Source organism: Vigna angularis, chromosome 8 (genome assembly GCF_016808095.1).
Source record: "Vigna angularis cultivar LongXiaoDou No.4 chromosome 8, ASM1680809v1, whole genome shotgun sequence".
NCBI lineage: Eukaryota > Viridiplantae > Streptophyta > Magnoliopsida > Fabales > Fabaceae > Vigna > Vigna angularis.
The window spans coordinates 33,049,915-33,071,897 of record NC_068977.1 but is presented as its reverse complement, the minus strand read 5'-3'; the positions used below and the strand labels follow the sequence as shown (position 1 = coordinate 33,071,897).

At 32.7% G+C, this 21,983-nt stretch overlaps 3 protein-coding genes across 7 annotated transcripts; 1 reads left to right on the top strand and 2 right to left on the bottom strand.

Annotated features, from left to right (window-relative positions):
- Positions 1-404: 404 nt before the first annotated feature.
- On the bottom strand, positions 405-10,353 carry LOC108344043 (uncharacterized). 3 transcript variants are annotated; one of them, XM_017582506.2, is made up of 11 exons: positions 9,952-10,353; positions 9,028-9,096; positions 8,642-8,734; positions 8,368-8,489; positions 6,897-7,092; positions 6,617-6,792; positions 5,887-6,016; positions 2,249-2,409; positions 1,512-1,594; positions 1,277-1,394; positions 405-1,104 (listed from the first exon to the last, which is right to left on the bottom strand). In XM_017582506.2, exons 1-11 carry the CDS (start codon positions 10,237-10,239, stop codon positions 888-890), a joined length of 1,653 nt encoding a protein of 550 aa, XP_017437995.1. In that variant the 5' UTR covers positions 10,240-10,353; the 3' UTR covers positions 405-887. The 3 variants fall into 3 exon arrangements, with proteins under 3 accessions (XP_017437995.1, XP_052722961.1, XP_052722962.1); XM_052867001.1 differs by having other exon boundaries at positions 9,875-10,090; XM_052867002.1 differs by having other exon boundaries at positions 6,897-6,994; positions 8,594-8,724; positions 9,875-10,090.
- A 3,898-nt stretch (positions 10,354-14,251) lies between these two features.
- On the top strand, positions 14,252-15,214 carry LOC108344015 (NDR1/HIN1-like protein 10). Its single transcript, XM_017582476.2, has one exon. It carries the CDS (start codon positions 14,560-14,562, stop codon positions 15,181-15,183), a length of 624 nt encoding a protein of 207 aa, XP_017437965.1. The 5' UTR covers positions 14,252-14,559; the 3' UTR covers positions 15,184-15,214.
- A 2,864-nt stretch (positions 15,215-18,078) lies between these two features.
- On the bottom strand, positions 18,079-21,201 carry LOC108344046 (pentatricopeptide repeat-containing protein At1g62720). 3 transcript variants are annotated; one of them, XM_017582512.2, is made up of 2 exons: positions 21,112-21,201; positions 18,079-21,025 (listed from the first exon to the last, which is right to left on the bottom strand). In XM_017582512.2, exon 2 carries the CDS (start codon positions 20,992-20,994, stop codon positions 19,432-19,434), a length of 1,563 nt encoding a protein of 520 aa, XP_017438001.1. In that variant the 5' UTR covers positions 20,995-21,025; positions 21,112-21,201; the 3' UTR covers positions 18,079-19,431. The 3 variants fall into 3 exon arrangements, with proteins under 3 accessions (XP_017438001.1, XP_017438000.1, XP_017438002.1); XM_017582511.2 differs by having other exon boundaries at positions 18,079-18,714; positions 19,426-21,194; XM_017582513.2 differs by having other exon boundaries at positions 21,118-21,193.
- Between the last annotated feature and the right edge of the window lie 782 nt (positions 21,202-21,983).

Genomic DNA, 21,983 nt, shown 5'->3' with positions numbered 1-21,983 from the left:
GACAGATTGATTTAAATCAATGTTAATTTTGAATTAAGACGACTGTAAATAGATAGTGCAAAGCATGGAAAGACTTTAACTCATTTGATTAATGAATTTAGAAATAAAAATACCAAAGACATAATAACAATTTACTTCAAAATCCATTCTACAAAACTTAATTCAAAATTAACTTTACAAATGCGCACCCAATCAATTCCTGAAACTTAATTGACACTTTGATAAAGCTAAAAAAACAGATTCAATCATATATCATCGTGATAAATATGTTTCAACAATGAGAATTGGAACACTAGTCATCGCAATTTAATGAAGCAGTTCCTGAATGCAAACTATAAATTTTACAATTTCGTCACATTAAATCTTCAGCCAACAAATTCAGCTTTGATTAAAAAAAATGTTAGTAACGGGAACAAACTAGATTAAAAACTTGACAAAAAATTACCAAATCCAAATACAATATAGAACAATGCTAAGCAATCACATAGTTATTAACTTTTTTCCCGACTTTCTAGCAAGTTTGTGATCGTTAAAAAGGATTCACAATGCATGCCAACTTGAAGGGAAAGTTTCAGGGCGCCTTGCCCTGGCCTGGCTACAGTCTTGGCTCCAACAGAATGTTTCAGGGGTATATAGAGCTAAAATAAATAGGAGAGAATTTCAGAAGAAAATTAACAATGGTTTGGGGTGTTGTGTAGTGGAACTCATCCTTACTCTACTCTCAATTCTGGTCTTTTGTAGTTTGAAAATAAGCTCAAACTAAACCTTTCCCCCCTTTGTACTTTCACATCTTTCCACCAAACATCAAGGCCTGAACAATAAAAACCTTTCCACCCCTCCACTTTCACTCCCCACCCTAATTTCTACTTTTCTAACCAAGCATGCCTTTAATTTTTTTTCAGTGTTCTATTTAAGGACTCAGGTCTTTTCTGAAGCATCGAGTACTTAGACTTTGCTATCAAGGCAAAAATCCAAGTTACAACAAAAGCAACAAAAGCAACAAAAGAGAAATTAAGGACAGACGGTCTTTGGTCAGCATATCTCCGTATTAATGCTGATGTATCCATGCTAATTGAAGCAAACCTTTCATCGGACTGTCTTCCACTGTACATAAAAAGATTATTAAGAGTCTTACCTATGTTATTCATGAAGGATGGTAGTGTAGATTTCTTACTTTGTTTAAGATAAATTACCAAAGTCCAATTCTAAACATTCATGTGAAATTATTCATGATTGAATTATCAGCATTTGCACATATACCACAACTGGGATATACCTTAAGAAGTTCTTGATCGATCCCCATAGAGAGTCAACATTTTTTATTCCCTTGCTTGAACCATCACCCCTCGGATCCCTCCTCTTAGTGAATTCATTGAACTTTCCTTTAGGTATTCCTGGAAAGCACAGTTAAAAAAGAACGAACAATTTTTCTTGTTCAAATATGTTCAGCATAATTTTAATCTGTTATACATTTTTAATTCCAGAAGTATCGGATTATAAAGAACTAATACCATTGTCACCCGAAGACAGTGAATCCCTTCTGTTAGAAGCTCTTAGTGAAGCTAACTGCTCAACAAGAACACGTTGTGTGCCACTGGTACAAGCACAATTTAAAGATAAAAGGAAATGATAACTAGCAGAAACTAAATATAAATACACATTTACAAAAAACAAAAGTATTCCATTACGCAGAAAGCATTATGTGTTTTGTAGGCAATAGACTTTGAAGTAAATATGTTCTCAATATTCTCATGAAGGAGAATGATCATTGCAAACTGCAGATCAGTCTACTGTAACTGTTGTAATTAGAGAAAATATCTTTAGAATCTTCCTAATTAGAGGAAATAGATATATAATCTTTTATTTTATTTTGTTTTCCTAGTTTCTCTATTTCTCTTTTTAGGAGAATTAGATTATTACAAATAGAGGATATGAGAATGTATTTTTCATGATTGAGAATAATAAATCAGTCTTATTTTCAACTGTAATTGCTGGAAACTGGGATTATAAGACAAGGAGTAATTTGTTCTCCAATAGCAACGTTAAATGAAACCCACAGAAGTGCAATAAAGGTTCTGGCCTCTAATCGATAAGGAAATAAAACAGGAACTAAAAATTGCTGCCCTTGGCAACCTCAATCGAAGAACAAAAACTAAGAAATTTCCAGTACATGCAAAGCTCTACAAGACAATCTGGGATGAACTTTTTCTCAGGGGATATAAGAAACAATGCTAAGAAAAATACAGACCTGATATCCTTTGGAATAAGAACATTCACAATGAAGTAATGATTGCCTCGGACAAATGGTTTATTCATGTCTGGAACTCCCAAACGTGACAACTTCACTGAATCTCCAGGTTGAATCCCTGAAGGAATTTGAAGATCCCGTAAACCTTCAACTGTTTCAACCTGAAGTCACCTCAGTTTGAAGTTAAAAAAGCCTTTAAAGACACAAAGGCTACAGGATATCCCTCAATGTCATGAATAATTTCACTGAACTATTCTTAAAAATGCAAACAGAACTTAAAATTGTATATGATCTCTGCCTTTAAGAACATAAATGAAATGTCTCAATATTATAATAGGGACTAGTTCCTACTTGAAGTACTAAGTATAACGCAAAAACAACCTTCAAATACAAGTTAGGATATTCCTTATTTTATCAAATATTTAAACTCTTTACTAAGCTTGAAAGGAACTACAGAATGATTAAACTTGTATATTAGCACATCTTAAAAATGGTAAAGTAATATTATCAGATCCTAATAGATCATAATATATTAAGTAACAATTGTAAACTAAGGGTGAAAATGGACTAGGCTTGGCTAGACATTACAAGGCATAAGCTTGATATATCTTGAAGGTCTATTATTTACAAGCCTATTTATAGTATGGTCTGAGTAAGCCAACCTCTAAAATGAGACTAAACTTACATGTAAGGTAAGTGACTAAATCTCTTAAATTAAGTCCATAATTTCAAATCATTACAGTAAAAAATTAATAACTTCAAAAACTTTTTTGCATGGTCAAAAGTAAATAGGTTTTTGAAAAACTCCAGGCTTAACATGGTATGCTTGGAGTGTACAGGGCCATAGGCCAATTAACAACTTGACCTGTTTTCATTCCCAATGGAACTCACCATAAATACTTGCTACATGAATACCGATTTTTCTCCGCAAATAACATTGATTTGAGTCAAAATAATAAGATATACACTTAATTAAGGACCTCATTAAACAACATTATGCATAACTTTTGTTGATTATCATGGCTGCGAACAATTCTAATAATTTGTCTATGGTGTGCATGAGAAGGTAAAACTGCCCAAAATGAATTTCCTAGACTGGTAAATAAATTTTAGTCTTAAAAAGTGGATTTTAAGCCTAACTTAACTATATAAAACCGGTTTATAAAGTAAAGTTTGTATCCACTTATATACTAATATTTTAACCATATTTCTAGTTAACGTGAGATCTCCTACCTACCCCCCTTACACCAAAGACTAGCATTTTAGGCGTGAGACTAAATATTTGTGCATGACGCAATATGGGATTGTCTGATAGGCCAACAAACCATGGTATGATAACATTGATATAAATCAATAAAATTCTTGCCCTTTATTATTATTATTATTATTAAAAAAATTCCTTTTATCTGAATATGAAGCAAATAATATTTTTGCTAATTGTAAACAAAATAACAATGATCAAGTTCTAAAATAAGCACATTGGGGGTAAAGTACAATATAAAGTTTATACCATTAAAACAACAATTCCTACTTTATTTCCCATGGATAGGTCTACTCTACCTTTAGCCAATGTTTTACTCCTACTGTCTTATATCAGACACACTAAAAAAAATGTGAAATCCACATCCAATATCTAATACCCAAGATGCAAAAGTGGATGTTTCACTTCCCTATTTCTCATACTCTTTCAAGGCTCATTCAAAGTTTCTTTTTCAATGTCCTATTTGCCAAAGAGAAGATAAGTTATTTCTTTAGCCACTCATGCCATTGGCTTCAAGATACAGGTGCAAATTTTATCTGTCTTTTTCCCTTTAGGCTATTCCTGGGCTTCCTAAGCTTGCATCTTTCCTCTAGGAATGATTGTAGAAAAATATCAAGAGTCAACTGTTGGCCTAATGAAAACCCAAGCCTCTCAAGGTATTCAATCATCTGCCAGCTTATATTGATAAAGGAACTTTGATAGTCAAACCTCTCATGACATGCTTTCCCTTGGTAGTCTTTTCAAGTGTACTTTGTATGATTATTCTCATGGTACTTTTGAAACTTCCTATTCACAATGACCATCATACGACATCTAATATCAAGGGTGGCAACTTGATACCTTTTACGAGCATATCTTTGTCAGCTCTAATAAGGGCATTTGAAGTAGATACTTTGGGAATAGGCCATTCTAGGACATATAACTTTTTCTGACTGTTAGAGATATGATATGATTTAATACAGACGTCTTACCAAATATTTTCCTTTATTAGATATTGATTTTCTTCCTTATTACTGGATATTTTCTTCATTTTAAATAAAAATACTCATATATGTATATAACACGGAATTCATTGTATTCCTTCTCGGTCTCTCTTCCTTGAGTGTACCATCCTCCATGACCTGTTTTGTCACTAATCCTTTCAACAATCACATCTAAGGACAATCTTAAGATTTATGTATCATTCTAGGAAATTTGTTCAAGACAAATTGTTGTTCTCAAGGAGTGATTACAATGACAAATTATTAGAATTGCGTGGCCAAGGTAATCTATCAACAAAAAGCATGCATAAGTTGTCCTATAATCATATTTAATTAGGTCTTTTATTAAATGTATCTCCCATAATTTTGATTCAGATCAATGACCCTCAACATTGATTTGGAGAAATCCTATTGATTGATTTCTTTAGTGGGTCAAGATCCATATTTCGTCAAATATTAGTCCAACTCTAGTTGATCACTTATGAGTAGGCTATTTAGGTCTAAAACAATTTTCAATTGTATCATATACAACTATTGAATGGTTATGTGCATAATTAGTATTCTAATTCAAATTATGAGCTAAAGTCAGTCAAAAGTAATACTAGTTTTTAATCTTGTTGAATTTAACCAAGTTAAGTCAATGTTGGGGAGAACCACTCTTACGGCTGGGCACAGCTCCAAGAGGAGTTTCATATCATGTGGTCACCAGAGAAAAACGGAGGAGGTTGGAGAAATTAGGTAGTGGTGGAAATCACTTACTCGCCAGACAAGACAGGCAAAGCGGGATCAACTTGCTTTGGCACCAACTTAAAGAGAAAGAGTTTGAGAGATCTTATCTTAGATCTGTCTACTTATTCAGATTCATATATTTATAAGGATCGGTTGCTTACAACAAAAGCTTAAGAGGATATTAACGATGATATTGAAGTCTACATTAGATCTATTGTTGGGCCACCTACATTGCTGCGCTCCAAGCCCATAATACTATGTGTGAAGGGATTGTCTTGGAAAAGTCCCATAATAGTGGACCTATGGTCACACCCAGCCTGCCTTAATTGCAACCTTGATGGGTTTGCTTAGTCTCACAACTCACTTTACGAGCCAACTTAGTGAATTAAATTACCCCCAATGTCCAAATTCTAGGTTAATCAATGTCAAACCAACTAACCAAAGACAACTAAGGATGTGATAGGCCTATAAAGACTCTAATAAAGTCCTAATCAAATAACTTATTGCAATCCTTAAAGTAGGGAAAGATCCCTTAAAAAGAAGAATAAATCTCTAAATAACACAATTAACATAAAATCCATACATAACATAATTATCCAATGTGATTCTAAATTTTGCCCCAACAAATTTATTTTTCTTACGAGCGCAAAGAGGGTAATTGATATTACCTTTTTAACTGACCCCAATATTGCATCTGTGAAGTCAATGTTAATCTTTGAGTACAAATGAAGACCCTCTCTCCAAATTCCTTGCTTTTCATCTACATGCAGGACAACAAAAAGATCCCCAGTAATTTGCCTGAAATAAAATGTGCCAAATTAATAGCAGTTAGATAAGTTAAACTTTCAGTGAATCTCACCCATCTAGGTTGCCAATAAAATATTTTTTTGAAAACGAGATTTAATTTTATTTAAGTAACTTCTCGTGTCTCAAATTAAGTGATATCATTTTTTATTGAGACACATGATAATCTGGAATGCTTTTGAGGTAATCCATCATTAATAGATAATCATGGTATCAGCAGATCTGGTTAATCTAGTAGTAAATTGATAATTTAGAATACAGGAATGAAATGGGACAATTAATCAAATTGGTAGTAGGAAATCTTTGGGCCATTCACTTGTGACTTTATGTAAATGAGTTGGCGAGTTTGCTTAAAACTGTGAATATGGACAGAGTAATTACACATTTAATGTTGGCAAGTTGACCATCCAGATGTAGAAACAATTTCATATTTACTTATTAAATGATAATAAAGTAGATGCTTCACAGTCTTTAATGCAAATCTATTTTCTCTTTATCAAACTGACTAACCAAAGTAGAATTCACCCAACAGCTCACTGTATAATGAAGTTGAAACATTGTTGGAAGTGAAAAATTCATAGGAATCCTTCTAACCTCTTTTTATCAAAATTCCCTTGTCCTTGAATTTGCATTGTGTCTCCATCATTGACTCCAGCAGGAATGTCCACTTCGATTGTTTCTTTGGATTGCACCTGACCACTGCCATCACACCTTCGACAGTGATCTGTGATTATTTTACCAAGGCCACTACACTTAGAGCAGGTAGAAACCTGAATATCGCATGTTACAAATATCACCATGTTATGTCTCAGGTAATATAAAAATCATTGGCAACACAGTCACTCACTAATTAAATCTATTTAATTTAGATTACCTGAGACATCATTCCAAAGGGTGTTCTCTGACTTTTCATTTCTCCCCCTCTGCCACCGCAATTTATGCATTGCTTAATGCAATTCTTTGATTTGGCTCCTGTACCATCACAAGTGTCACATGTCTGAAAACAGGAAACTTCAATCTCCCTTTGTGCTCCAAATATTGATTCTTCAAAGCTCAAATTAAGGTCATATCTTCATGACAGAACGAAATAAAGTTAATGCCAAATTTTACACACATTTGTTGGAATCAAATGAAGGTCATATTTAATGGCATTTTACAGGTAGGAACATGCGCAATATCTTCCAGGGGCAATATATTCTAAGTGCAGACAAACTTTGACCATCTTCTTTCATTTAAGTGATTTAAGTGATTTCTACTTAAATCACTTATATTTGCTGAGTATTCATTTAATCAAATTATAAAAGCACATTATACTAAACATCCACAGACTTTCACTGATAATTTGTTACTTACAATAATATTCCCTTGAGTAGTTATTTTATTTCTGTTAACTTTTCTCCAGTTCAACAGTTGGACATTTGGATAATTTCTATCCTTTGCCTGTAACACTCTTTTTTTATACATTATTTGTAATCTGAGTCCTACCCATGTTTCAAATTTGTGATTTCTTTGTAGTTACGGCCTTAATGAAAGCTAAAAAAAATTCCCATCCTATGATACACAATAAGATCAATACTAAAATCCAGTTGGAGAAATAGTAAACCCTACAAAACTCTATTGGAATCTAAATTCAGACACAAAGCAGTTTGATAGTGTGTTATCTGGAGTTTTGGGAAATAGGGCAAAGACTGTTCAGTGCTTACTGTTACTGGATAACCAAGTTTTTTCTTGCAGCTAGCGAGCCTTTTTCAATAATCAAGTTTAGAATTCTTACAGTAAAAAGTGGTTAACTTTGTGGATTTATAGTGCTTTCTTGGAAATTAATTGTACAGCAGATAACTTTGTCTGCCTGCTATTTGGCACTTGACTCAAGGTATTTTATAATTATTATTCCAAGTGATTTGAGAGATTCATTGTGCTAGTTCTTCTTTATCTTTTATTTTATTTGATTTTGTTTCTCGACAACAACTCAATGCAAGCCTTGGTCCAACAGTAATTTTGTGCCTTCGTGATCAGAGTTAGTCACAAGTTGAAATCAAAAAACATCTTTTCATATAAAAAGGTAGGCTGCATACAATGACCCTTTCCCATTTCTTCATGTAGTGAGGAGCTTATGACACTGGGATACGTTAGTTTATTCTGGAAAACACCTCATCCTTCTGCTGGCCATTCTCTTATCTTCTGCTAGACAAAATTCTTCTAATTATACACAAGGGAAGAAAAAATCCCTTTGGGTAGGAGAATGCTCAATAAGAACAAACAAAATTTTCAAAACTCTCACTCATAATGAGTCCAGTAAATAGTTAATTCGCAGAAATTAATCAACATATTGAGAGGATAGTTACCGAATATCATGACTATGGTTTCTCTTGTAACCAAAATTGAAGTTGATGCCCCCTGCATCACCCTCTCTAAATATTCCATCAGAACGACCAAAGAATGTATCAAATAAATCAAAAGGATCCACCTGATCAATTCATAAGCCATCAACAGTAAGTAATGAGGTGGAAAAGGAAAAAAAGGGACATGTGATACTCCTGTATAAATATATCATCATATCAAAAGAGTCACCAGTTATATTGAGATTGCAAAAAGTGAAAGACATGAATATGCACACACCCCTGGAGCACCACTTGACCCTCCATTTTCTTCTTGAAGACCTGACTCACCAAAACGATCATATAAAGATCTTTTCTCCTCATCTGACAGGACCTATAGTCAAAACTTGTCACCACAAAAATAAAAAGGGACAGATGAAAGTATATTACATATGCGGTTATTGTCCCTGAAGTAGTATATATGAATTTCATTAATCCAGTACTGTATCCCAGACAGGTAAAGATTACAATGCCAATGTTCAGATCATAAAAGAGTAGCAGGACAGATATTAAAAAATTAACAGTGCAAAAAAATGTAAAATAAGCTCCTTAGTGAATTAAAAATATGTCCTGCCTGAGCAAGCATTACCAATGATAGAAAAAGCATCATTCTAGGGCAAGACTTACCTCATATGCAGCACTTATTTCTTTGAACTTCTCCTCAGCCCCAGGGCTTTTGTTCATATCTGGATGGTACTGATCCCAAAAATTAAAAATCAAACAGTCAAAAATCAATTCTTCAAAAAGACTAAACTGTTTGATAAAGTAACATCGACCATTTTTCATCTAACATGTCCCCAGATACAAGAGCTCTTTGAGGTTAAAGTGGGGACAATACTCAGGCTCATGAAGAAACATGAGCCTATGTATTGTCCATATGGCTTTAAACTTTCATGAAGGAACATGCTAGAAACAAAAATTGAAGTCTAGACAACAAGGTCATAGAAGCTCCAACATGTCATGAATCAATACTCCCAAAAGCAAGTTGTTGGGTGAAGGCAATAATGGTTTGTTAAAAGATGCCAGCAACATTAGCTGCAATCCCTAAAAGTGTAAGCTGTTGGATGAAGACGCATGTGTGATTTGTTAATTGCTTTCATCATACAACGCATTGTATCAATGACTGAAATGAATAATTACAAAATTTTGTAAGTGGCACTTCTTATTCAATGAATTTACTATTAATTTTGCAGTTTCAAAAAAATTTTATCCAATAAAACGTTATTAATAGAAGGTGTATAAAAGAGTGTGTTAGAGAGTATATTACTAGCATCCCTCATGCATGGCTTTATAATAAAAAACACAGCCTTAAGTTGTATATTACTGTAACTATGAATGCACCAAATCACGTATCACATTTTCATACAAGTACTCAGAAATATCAAATTACAACTATTAATGTCAATAGAACACCTAAATATGCTGAGTTATGACATGAATTTCCCATAAACATAACAACGCATATTCCAATTACCCTAGTTTGCTCCATTTTCCCCAAAACCAAACACGACCCATTAAAATTGGCACGCAAACACGCGAGAAAGTGGGAACCTTGCGCGCCAGCTTGCGATAGGAGGCCTTGATTTCTTGCAGCGAAGCGCTGGGGCTAACGTTCAAGGTGGAATAGTAATCGGCCCCTGCTTTGGCTCTGATCAGCGCAGCACGCGAGCGATTCCTGGTTGCGGAAAACCCAATAATTGGGTTCTGAATTTTACGCAGGAGGTGGGAACCGAATGTGGCAGCAGAAAGAGTGGAAGATGATGATAGAGATGCATTGGTAAGTTTAGTGAGTGTGGAAATGGCATAAGGAAGCGGTGGAGTAGTGCGAATCAATGGCATGGGTACGGAAGAAAATTGATTCGGAATGGACGAAAGGACTAACGACAATGATTCATGAGAGAGGGTTTTAGAGGGGTTAGGGAGATAGAGGTGAAGTTCATTGATACTCTTCCATATTCGATAACAAGAAAAAAATAAATAAAAAATGAAACTGATTTAAAATATAAATAAATTTTAATCTAATTTTATTATATCTGACGATTAATAATCAAACTGAGTGAGTAACAAGAAAATATGTATGGTTGTTTAGTTGGATACAGGAATATAAATTAATCAATCTTGAAAGTTAATTAAATAAGGAGTAAATGGTTGAATTTAATATAATAAGTATTAAGATATTTTTATTTTTAATATCATAAAAAAATAGTTGTAAAAAATGTTATTTTATTAATTTTATTTTTACTTTATTAATGGTCGAATAGTTTTTAATAATCAATCTTTAAGAGAAGGTTAAATTATTTATTTTGTCCAGAGAAATCTCAAATAGACAATTTTCTTTTTATTTTTATGCGTTTCAATTAAGTTTTTATTTTGAGAGATTTGATACCATCTTCTTGTTGTACTAACAAAGTTAAAGTGATGTTACGAGTTTTTGGCTTTTATGATTTCTTTTGATCTTTTTAATTTAAAAAAAGTTGTTACATGTTAAATTAATAGTGGTTGGGATACATGTTACTTTTTGTCATGATTTTAGTTTGTATTTTTATAGTCTCGATTCTATAATTTTTTTTAAATGGAAAAATTCTGTTTATTTCTAAATTAAAATCAAATTTGAAGATAATTGGGAGCATTAATTACAGTGTTGTTATCAATAAAAGGTTTAACTTCACATATGACTAAAATTCGCTTAGGACAAATGCCTTAATTATTGAATGATTTATCGTTGAGCTAGGCTTGGGTTCGACGTCTATAACTCATCTACAAATACCATCCACATGACTTCTTTTGTTCAGAACTGTTTCTCTATTGAACACATTAAGATCTATTTTTATGTTTTCTAAAAGATTTTTCTTTCATTCAAATTTCAGAGCATTTTTCTTCTTCAAATTGTAATTTGCCCTCTTGAATTGAAAGTGCACATTCATCTTCAAGACTCATCTATATGAAGGTTCACTTTCAAATTCGAAGAGAGCTAAATGTGTTTTGGAAGATAAAAATGTGATGAAATCTAACTAAAAGGAGAGTCTTCAGAAAACTCAAACCATGATTCACAATATGTTTAATGGTGAAACAATTTTAAGAATTATCACTACCATTGCATAGTTTGATCTAATATAGTCTAAATGTTTATCATATTTGGATGATTCATTTTTTAAGTTTTCTTGAAGTTGTTTTTTACAATCAGATTTCAGAGCAAACTGATTCATTATGTAAAAAACAACTTCAAGAAACTTAAAAAGTAAATCATCCAAATATGTCAGTCGTTGTCACGGGCCGACGTCAATATACCTCGAACATTGAAGGTGATGAATGTTTACTCCACTTTAGTTACCAATACAAGTTTACGTCAAAGTATGCTAGGGTTTGACGTCAATTATGTCAGGGGATGGGGGCAATTAGGAGGAGCAGTAATTATGATGTTGTTACCAACGCAGGTGTTGATGTCGGATACGACTAAGCTTCAACGTCAATGTTGCTTAGGGAAAGGGGGCATTTGGAAACATTAATTACATTGTTGTTACTAACTAAGGGTTTGACATCGAACTAGGCTGGGGTCCGACGTCATATGGGTATGAGAAAAGGGTAGTTGAGAACATTTATTACATTGTAGTTACAATGAAGGGTTTGACATCGAGTTGAGAAGGAGTTCGATGTCAAATTGGTTCAGAACTCATATTCAAATACCATGCACATGACTTACTTTTGTTCAGAACGGTTTTCCTATTGAACATATTAGGATCTATTTTTATGTTTTCCTGTAAATTATTCTTTTTTTTTCAGATTTCAAAGCATTTGTCTTCTTCAAAAAGCAACTTGTTGTCTTGAATTTCAAAGTGCACATGCATTCAGTACTCATTCATCTACCAATGAAGGTGCACTTTGAAATTCGAAGACAGGAAAATGAGTTTTGGGACATACAAATGTGATGAAATCTTACTGGAAGGAAAATTTTCAGGAAACTCAACCATGGTTCACAGTATGGTTAATGGTGAAACGATTTTAAGAAATATCACTACAGTTGCATAGTTTGATCTAATACAGTCTAAATGTTTATCATATTTGGATGATTTATTTTTTAAGTTTTCCTGGAGTTGTTTTTTACAATCAGATTTCAAAGCAAACTGATTCATTATGTGAAAAACAACTTCAAGAAACTTAAAAAATGAATCATCCAAATGTACGATGTACGAAATGGCGTGTACATTGTCAGTGGTCGACGTCAATATATCATATGACGTCGAATAATTACTTAGTCCGACGTCATATACCTTAGAGGATTTAAAAAAGAAATCCATTTTTTCAAAACATAGGGTAAAAGATGAAAACAAAACCAAAAGAAATACATTATAACAAAAGAACCAGAAAAAGAACCACGGGTTATGTAAAATGGAGAAGGTTTTTGAAATACAGATTTGTTAACTTTTTTCTCTGGATTTCTATCATACCTTCAAGTTTTACAAAAACTTTTCATAATGAGATGAACCAATGACAAAAAAAAAAGTGTCTTGCTTTTGTGAACTTAAAGGAATTAATAGAAATTCAGAGAAAAAAAGTTAACAAAATGATTATTGGTTACGAAAGCTCTGTAAAAGTTTTGTGAATGGAGGTGTAGGGTTTTCAAAGGATTGGAAACTTTATTTAAAGTGAAACTATAGGGCAACAAAGGAGCCTTTCATATTCATTTATTTTGGTATGGGTTTGTTGTTGCCTAAGCGAACGTTATATTAGTCAAGATGCAATTTAACGTCGTTTATGGGTATCGTCAGACGTCATTAGTAAATACATATGGGTTGGGAGGCCTAAACGGCGTCTAATTATTGCATTTATTTACAATCATATCACCGGTCATTTTTAACGTTGTCTATTTTGTTATTAGATGTTGAACGCGTGATGTTATACGTTGTTTTCGTACTAGTGTATATCATTCTCAGTCATAAGCTAGATTCTCAGTCATAAGCTAGATTGACTAACCGAACTTTATCTAAAGTCTCATCCACCAAAAAATTAAGACTGACAAAGATTAATATCATATATGTTAGAATACAAACAAAAATCAATAATAAGATAATACAAGAGATAAACGTAAATTTATATACGTATAAAAATATCTTTATTAAATTTTTTTTAAAGTAATAATAAAAAAGTAAATCCTGAAGACTTGAAGTAGAACGGATAATATCTTACTACGACCAACCTACAAAGACTTGGCCTAATATCTTACTATTGTATTTAAATATCTTACTATTGTATTTAAATTACTTTATCTGTTAACTTTTTTTAATTATTCATTTTAAAAAAATAACCTGAATAGCCCCTTTTTATAAATAAATTGCGTAAATATGTACTTAATTTTCTTCTTGTCGGCTTTTTCTAGAAGGCTAGAACCGAATGTTGTGGTGCAAATAAATAAATATTTCGTTTTAATTTTCTGAATTGTTATTTTTCTTGGAAACTGCATAGGCATTCCTGGACTCAATAGTTTATTTCCAGTGTACCAGAAAGTGGCTATTTTTTTAAAACAAATTAGGTAGTTAGAAAATATATAAACATACCTTAAACACCAAGTTTCAATTTGCATAAACAAAGTTGGTCTAAGAAAATATTGTATCATCTAATATTAAAATAAATTAAAGTATGTACATAGTAAATAAATCCTCAGTATTTTTTAGAGAGAAATGATTAAATTATTCAATAGATCTTGAAACTATTATTTTTTTAGTAAACTTAATTATTTTTTCAATCGAGTCTATGAATTTGTTCTAATATATCTTGCTGTTTAATTTAGAAATATATTATATTGATAAAATTAATGCAATAGCTAGAATCTCATGACCATTATTCAAATCCATATCTTTAAAAGTTTAAGCTTCCTAGTTTTGCTGTTTTCTTCACATGCCATTACTATTTTATTCTTCTAAGTTTCATTGTTACTTGTGAATCAAACCATTGAAAAGTTCTTCACTTGGCCTTCAAAAGTCAATGCCTCTCTCTGCATTTGCATTGTATTATGTAAGAAAACTCTCAGAAATAACCTGAATCAGTGACAAAGCCACACCAGAACCATCAATGGTTAACTCCTTCAAATACCCTTAGAAGCAAAAAAATTGTTAAGCCATCTTTCACCAATCACCTTAGAAACCTTAGAAAATCAGTGACACCATGTGTTGCAGAGACCGCTGCATACGTTGCATTTGCTGCACATTCATCACCCTCGTATTGCTGTTCATAGTTTTCTCAATCATCTTCTGGATAATCATCTCTCCATCAAACGTGAAGTTCCATGTAACTGATGCCTCCATCACACAATTCAACCTCACAAACAACAACACCTTGTATTACAACTTCAAGGTCAACGGCACAGTGAGAAACCCCAACAACAACATCGTAGTGTACTATAGGAGGATCAAAGCGATAGCTTGGTACAAAGACAATGATTTTGGTCGGGTAACCTTAACACCCTTTGACCAAGGCCACAAGAACACCACCGTCCTTCAGGTATTGTTTGAAGGGCAAAGTTTGCTTAAGCTCAGACGTCAACAACTTGGTGAGTATAAAGAAGAGACAAGTGTCGAGGTTTACAATGACATGGCTGTGGATTTTGATTTCAGAATCAGAGCCAAGTTTGGAAAGTTCAAGAGTAGTCGTTTCAATCCTCCCATCGTTCAGTGTCGGCGTTTGAGTGTTCCTTTGATTTCTAAGGGTAAATCATCACCTCCTTTTAGCGTCAGAAACTGTAGAGTTGGTCGTTCTTTCTTTGTTGATCGTGATGCTGAAGCTGAATGAAACTTCTATATATAACACCCTATATTGTCAATTAATTTGTACAAATTTTTTCATTACCTCATCTGCAAAGTTATCAAAAGTGTTACATGTTTATCTATATAAATATAGAAACAGACATAAATATATAGTTAATGCATAACGAAAGCAAACATGTATATCCAAATAAAGATTAACCGATTGAAAGGCAAACCAAATTTTTTCATATTTTTTTTTATGTAATTTTAGAGGTAAAAATCCATTATGGTGGCTTTCTAAACTTGCCTATTTTATGGAGCACTTTGGTTTGCATCATGCACACACGCACCCCATTTGCATAGAATTTGACATGGATTTCACTTGGCCATAAACTAAATGTATGACCAATCAATTAATCTTTATCTTCCTATGATGTTTTGAAAAATGTTAATGAATGATTTTCAAAGTACATTATTATAGAAATTTTTTTACACCAGTTAAAAAAGATTTTTCATACCAATTTTCGAATCAAAATAGAATAAAAAAAATATAAAAACTATTCAATTTTATACCAATTCTAGAACCGATATAAAAAGTCCATTTTTATACCATTTTGTAACTGGTATAGAAAGTTCGTTAAGGACAAGATAAACTTGTATATGATCCAGATTTTTTATACCTTTTCGTTAACTAACACGTATAAAAAGTTTGACATTCTATACAGGTTGGAGTGCTAACTGGTATAATAAGCTTAATTTTTTATACTGGTTAAGGCCTCAACCAATATAAAAAAAAATCTTAACCAGTATAGAATGTCACTTTCTATACTGGTCCAAACATTAATCAGTATAAAAAGTTTCACTTTTTTTAATAGCATGTTTGTATGTATTACTTACCATATACAAACCTGCATAAAATTTAGACCACAACAGTCTAAAACAGCCCAAGATAGCATATAAAAGAAACTAAATAATGACTATACTTTCTACTATTTACATATAAAATAATCTCATCAAATAATGAATACATCTAATATTTACACAAAACCTCAGAAAATACCTAATATCATCTTCAATAAACACTTAAAAGGAACAAAGCACATTACTTATGAACTTCCTTTAGGATCTTTTGCTCCATGAGAGACGTGTCACCGAAAATCTACACAATAAATAGTTTGAGTCAACTTATAGTAATAAATACTTAAGATGTTAGTTATAAAATGTTCACATTACCAAATTCCATAAGTTAAGAACATTTGCGGATATGATTTTCTACATATGCCTCATCACATAATATTCGCACTCAAAGCTCTCCGGTTGACGTGAACACTACAAGTTAAATTCATAAAATATCATAAACTTTATAATTGTATTTCAATAATCTAAAAGATTAACTACTTATAGTTGGCGCAATGAACTCCAACTTCTTTCTAGAGGTGATATGTGTTCTTTACAACCTCAAATAAGTCTCAACAGTCTGTAAAAGTTAAATGTACATTAAAATTTGTGCTCAATATAAAACTTAGTAAACTTAATTATGTGTACACATCAAATAAATTATTAAAAACTTATTTTATTAATGTATTTTTATTTGTCAAAATCTCAAGTTTCTTGTGTAATGAACACAAGAGAACCACGTGTTTGTGTCAAATAAGTTTTACATAAATAGAATTTAATTTATAAAAACATACTAATTGGGTAAAATTAATGTTAATGAAAATAATCAATTATTGTTTGAATTAATCTATGCATTTCTCTTCTCTTTTCTTCATAATTCTAACTCAATCAATGTTTAACTTGAACAGGGACCATACTACTGTGGAGTTTGTGCTGATAAAGCCTATGGTCGTGATATTGAAGATGCACATTACAAAGCTTGTGTTTATGCAGGAATTAACATTAGTGGCATCAATAGAGAGGTTATGCCAGGTACAATCAGAAATTTAAATACTTAAATTGTAGTGACTGATAATAGTGTTATCAAAGCATTTCCATGGTGTGATTTAATGAACAAACTTATCTTTTTTGGAAAACTAATGAGTCTTCTATTTATTACTACAATGTGATTGGCTTTCATTAAAAATTAAAAATATTTAATAATTTTATGCTTATTTTGTAGAGGGAATTCCAAGTTGGTCCTTCTGTTGGAATCTCTGCTGAAGATGAAGAGTTATATATTTGAGTTATTATTGTTTGAAATGTATGATTTTCTGAGAGATGTAATGAAAGAGGGTGGTTATGGGGTGATTAAGAAGGCCACGGAAAAGTTTGGATTGAGACACAAAGAGCACATTGCAGGATATGGAAAAGGTAATGAGAGTCGTCTAACTGGAAAACATGAAACTGCAGACATCAACACCTTCTCTTGGGTAATTCATCATCTTTTGGTATCTTATGATGTTTTATGAGATTAGCAATTAATAATGGAAACAAGGATCCTTATGTAGTCACCTCCATGATTGAAGAGACCACAATCCTCTGGGAACCATGAACACGTGTTTAGACCACCCAAGGAATTGTTGTTTCCTGACGTCTTTTAAGCCTCAGTTTGTCCTTTGTATGTTTGAGAATGACTTCACCAATAATAACAAGAATTGATTCTTGAGTTCACACTTTAGACATGTACTCTTATATTACATTAGTTATTTTATTCTAACAAATTTAGTGAGGTAAAATAAATTAGGCCAATTACAGTGTTCTTATCAAAATGCCATTTGCCTTTGACCTATATAGATGAATTGGGCATGGTACATAAAAAAAAATAAACAAGATTAAAATTGTATATTGAATTAAAAATATAATATTTCTTTTTTTCACCCATCAGTGGATTCTGGACTTGGAATGAATGGATAACTTGTGTCAAAAAGCTCAATAGAATATGACAAAACAAAGTTTGATAATAAAATTTGAAGTTTATCTGTAGAACATGATACGCCAAATGTATGCATAAATGAACTGTTTGCTCTGCTACACAATTTTATTTTGTTCATATGTGCAGGAAATGATTAAATGAACTTACCTGCATTCCAAGAATTTAGTGAATGAATATTGTGACTAGTTTTAAGTCTCTGCAACAGATTTGACTATGTTTATACACAGCACGTGAATTGGAGTGATAAAACACTGTCAGATATATAAGACAGTAACATATAGGCTATCATAATAGATGTAAACTATATATGCAAGAAGCATAAAAAAAACATATCTAGAATATGTGGGACAGTCCCAGACTCTTGAAGTCCACTTCTCATAAAAAAAAGACAATTTCACACTTCTCTTGAAGTCCCAGTCTCCCAGGGTCTATCAGGGGACTGATACAGCAGACAATTTCATACTTCTTATGCAGATTATAATCCCACAAAGAATTGTATCTTTAAAATGCCACCTTTTACTGTTTCTTATGATACAATGTTAATTTAATTGCAGTTTTCTTATGAAACTATCAATTGGAGGCACCTCATAACTTAATAAAGTGATAACAACTCAACTATTTTGGAATCATACACACACGAAGGATGGTGTGATACTGTAGGATTTGTTGAAGAAGTTCAGGGTAAAATATTCAAGAGACTGGATCCTGCAGCAAAAGCCAGAAAGTGTAATGGCATATGCTACAACTTGATAACAAAATATTCAAAACTTCAAGGTAAAAAAATTAGAGTTGGAAGAGACACAGAAAAAAGGTAAATGTTAATTTGAGGACAGAAAGCCTGCTTCTAACATGGATCCTTATGTTGTCACCACCATGATTAGCAATTAATATAGTAGACAATTTCAAACTTCAAGGTAAAATATTTAAGAGACAGGGACGCTGCAGTAAAAGCCAGAAAGAGTCATTGCATATGCTACCTATAACAAAATATCCAAAATTTCAATTACATGGATTTACCGGTGGGCCCTCTTTTCAATGGATTGAACCTTATTTACACAATTTGAAACTTGTCATGACTTATATCAATATCAATAAGATAATATAGTATGATAGTACACTTCCTCAATTACTTAAGTGGTAGAGAACCTCTAGAAAGTTAAATAAACTTGAAAAAAAAAAACCATTAGAGTTTATGGAGGGAGGTCAGGGTTTTGGTCTTGACAGACAATGCAATGCAATGCAATGTAAAAAAAACAGTTAAAAATTTTCAACTCTTCACATCCAAATCGTAGCAAGACAAGCATCAATTGCGTAAGGTCACACTTCTCTGATCAAACAGACACAACATATACAAACCATTCAAGTACAATATGTAGCAAGACATAAATGTAACTAAATACAGAAATGAGATTTCACCTTTTATCATGTCAACAAGCCTCTAAATATCATTTCACGAAGAAATGTCTCTGCCTTATCATTCTCATCCCTTCCAAAAAGGGTTGTAATCATTATTTCGAAAGTTATTGCATCAGGTAAGCAGCCATTGTCTTCCATTTTGGACCATAAGGTAAATGCCTCATCAATTAAACCTTTTTTACAAAGACCATTGATCATAATAGTATAACTATGTACGTCTAAAGGATAGCCTTTAATTAAAAGATCTTGGAAGGTCTCTTGTGCCTCCTCAAGTCTTCCTCCTCTGCACATTCCATCAATAAGTGTGTTCCAGATGTACATATTTGGCAGGATTCCCTTTTCCATCATTGTCTTGAATAACTCAAATGCCTGGTCTAGATGACAGTTTTTACATAAAGCATGTATCAAGCAATTGTAAGTGATTAGATTTAATTGTTGATTTCTATCATGCATCTCATCAATAAGATCCCAAACATCAGCTATTCTCCCAGATTTGCAGAAACCATCTATAAGAGTAGTGTAAGTCACTGCATCAGGAATCATGTTCCTCTTGTGCATTTTCTGAAAGAGATTCATGGCCTCATCCACTCTTTTACTCTTACATAATCCATTAATCATGATACTGTAGCTGTAAACATCAGAAGTTACTCCAATTTGGGTCATAGCATTAAATATGTGTTTAGCACTTTGCACCTGGTTAACTAAAAAATTTCCATCCATCAAAGTGCTAAAGGTAACAATATCAGGTTTCACACAAGCTTTCACCATCACAGTTAGCACATTCTTAGCTTCTTTTATCTTTCCTTCCTTACACAAAGCATCAATCATTATATTATAGATATAAACATGAGGCATGATATTATTTGATATCATTTTATTAACCATATCATAAGCCTCTTTTTCATGATTATCTTTGAATAGAGAGTCAATTATAGTGGAGTACATTACCACATTAGACTTACATAATCCACTTTCTATTATTCTGAGCAATTTGATGGCAGCTCCGGTTTTTCCTACCTTGCATAAGCCATTGATCAAAATCCCGTAACTAACCTCGTTAAGTCGAAATCCTTGTGCAACTACCTTGTCATGAAAGGTAAGTGCTTTCTTGACCTCACTATTAAGACAAAGACCTTTCATGAGGGTACTTAAGGTTATGACATTTGGATGATAACCAAGTTTGAGAATTTTGGCAAATACAGAGAAAGCGAAGGTCATTTGATGTAAGTGGCAGAAACAATTGATGACGATGTTGAGTATGACAAAATTACTCTGAATACCCTTGAGTTCCATTTGCTTAAAAAGGGAAATAGTTGTAGAATAGTGTTTCATCCGTGTAAGAGATCCCAAAATCTGCCCAAATTCGTAGATGGGAGGAACAGGACGCATATGAAACATGCGACGAAATTGGGAGACCACGTCGTGAACATTGTCATGGTCAGGTGAAGGAGGCTGAGAGTGATAGTGTAAGTGAAAGGAAGAGAAGGAAGAAGGGTTTGAAAGAAAAGGAGAAAACTTGGAAATGGAATAAGAAAGAGAGAACCTTAACTTTGATATTGGGAGTGACATTGTTAGGTTAAAGATGAAGAGGAGTGCGATGCTGTGAGGAAACAAAAGATTGGGTGTTAGTGTTTCTCTAAAAACACACAAAGTGATAGAGTAAGTGAAAGGAACAGAAGGAAGAACCTTAACTGTTAGGTTAGAGAGGGAGAGGAGTCCAATGCTGTGCTGAAACAAAAGAGTGGGTGTTAGTGTTTCTCTAAAAACACATAAATAGATTTGAATTTTCTGTTTCTCACGGCATCTCTCAATCCTTTATATACTATTTTTTTAAAATTTTGTGCATTATCTAAGATTCATACTTATTTTTACATATAATAAATAGTTTTAGTTTATGAACTATATTATAATTAAAATATATGAAAGATGTTTTTAAGAATATATATTAGATATTATATTTTATATTTTGTAATTGATAATTTATATTATGATATAAAGTTACTTTGAAATGAAACTAAAATTTATAATCAACAGAGAAATTATATATACTGATAGAGAAAATAGATAGATAAATTAGATAATTATTATTGGATTAAACTGTCACTATATGAAAAACATCTTGAAAACTTTACTGATGCAGAAAGTACTTTAGACGTATGTTCTTTTGACTTTTTGACATCCGATCTCCTCCCGACGTCTTTGTGGGTAACGTTAGTCAGACATCGGGGGTACACATCGGACGTCTATCAGCCCCGACGTCTGTGTAGACGTCCGATATATACCCCTCGGACGTCCACATAGACGTCCGATGTGTACCCCCGACGTCTATGTAGACGTCCGCTGTATGAGCCCTGACGTCTACACAGACGTCCAAGGTGTATCCCCCGACGGCCATATGCCTGAACGGTTTTGTACTAGGGATAGGGGTTGGACGTCGGTTCGTGCACTACCAGACGTTTATAGACGTCCGTTAGTGCACTAACCGACCTCTACTGGTACTTTTTTTAAAAAAAATTAATTTATTTTTGCAATAAAACCACACCTGAAAAGCAAAAAAT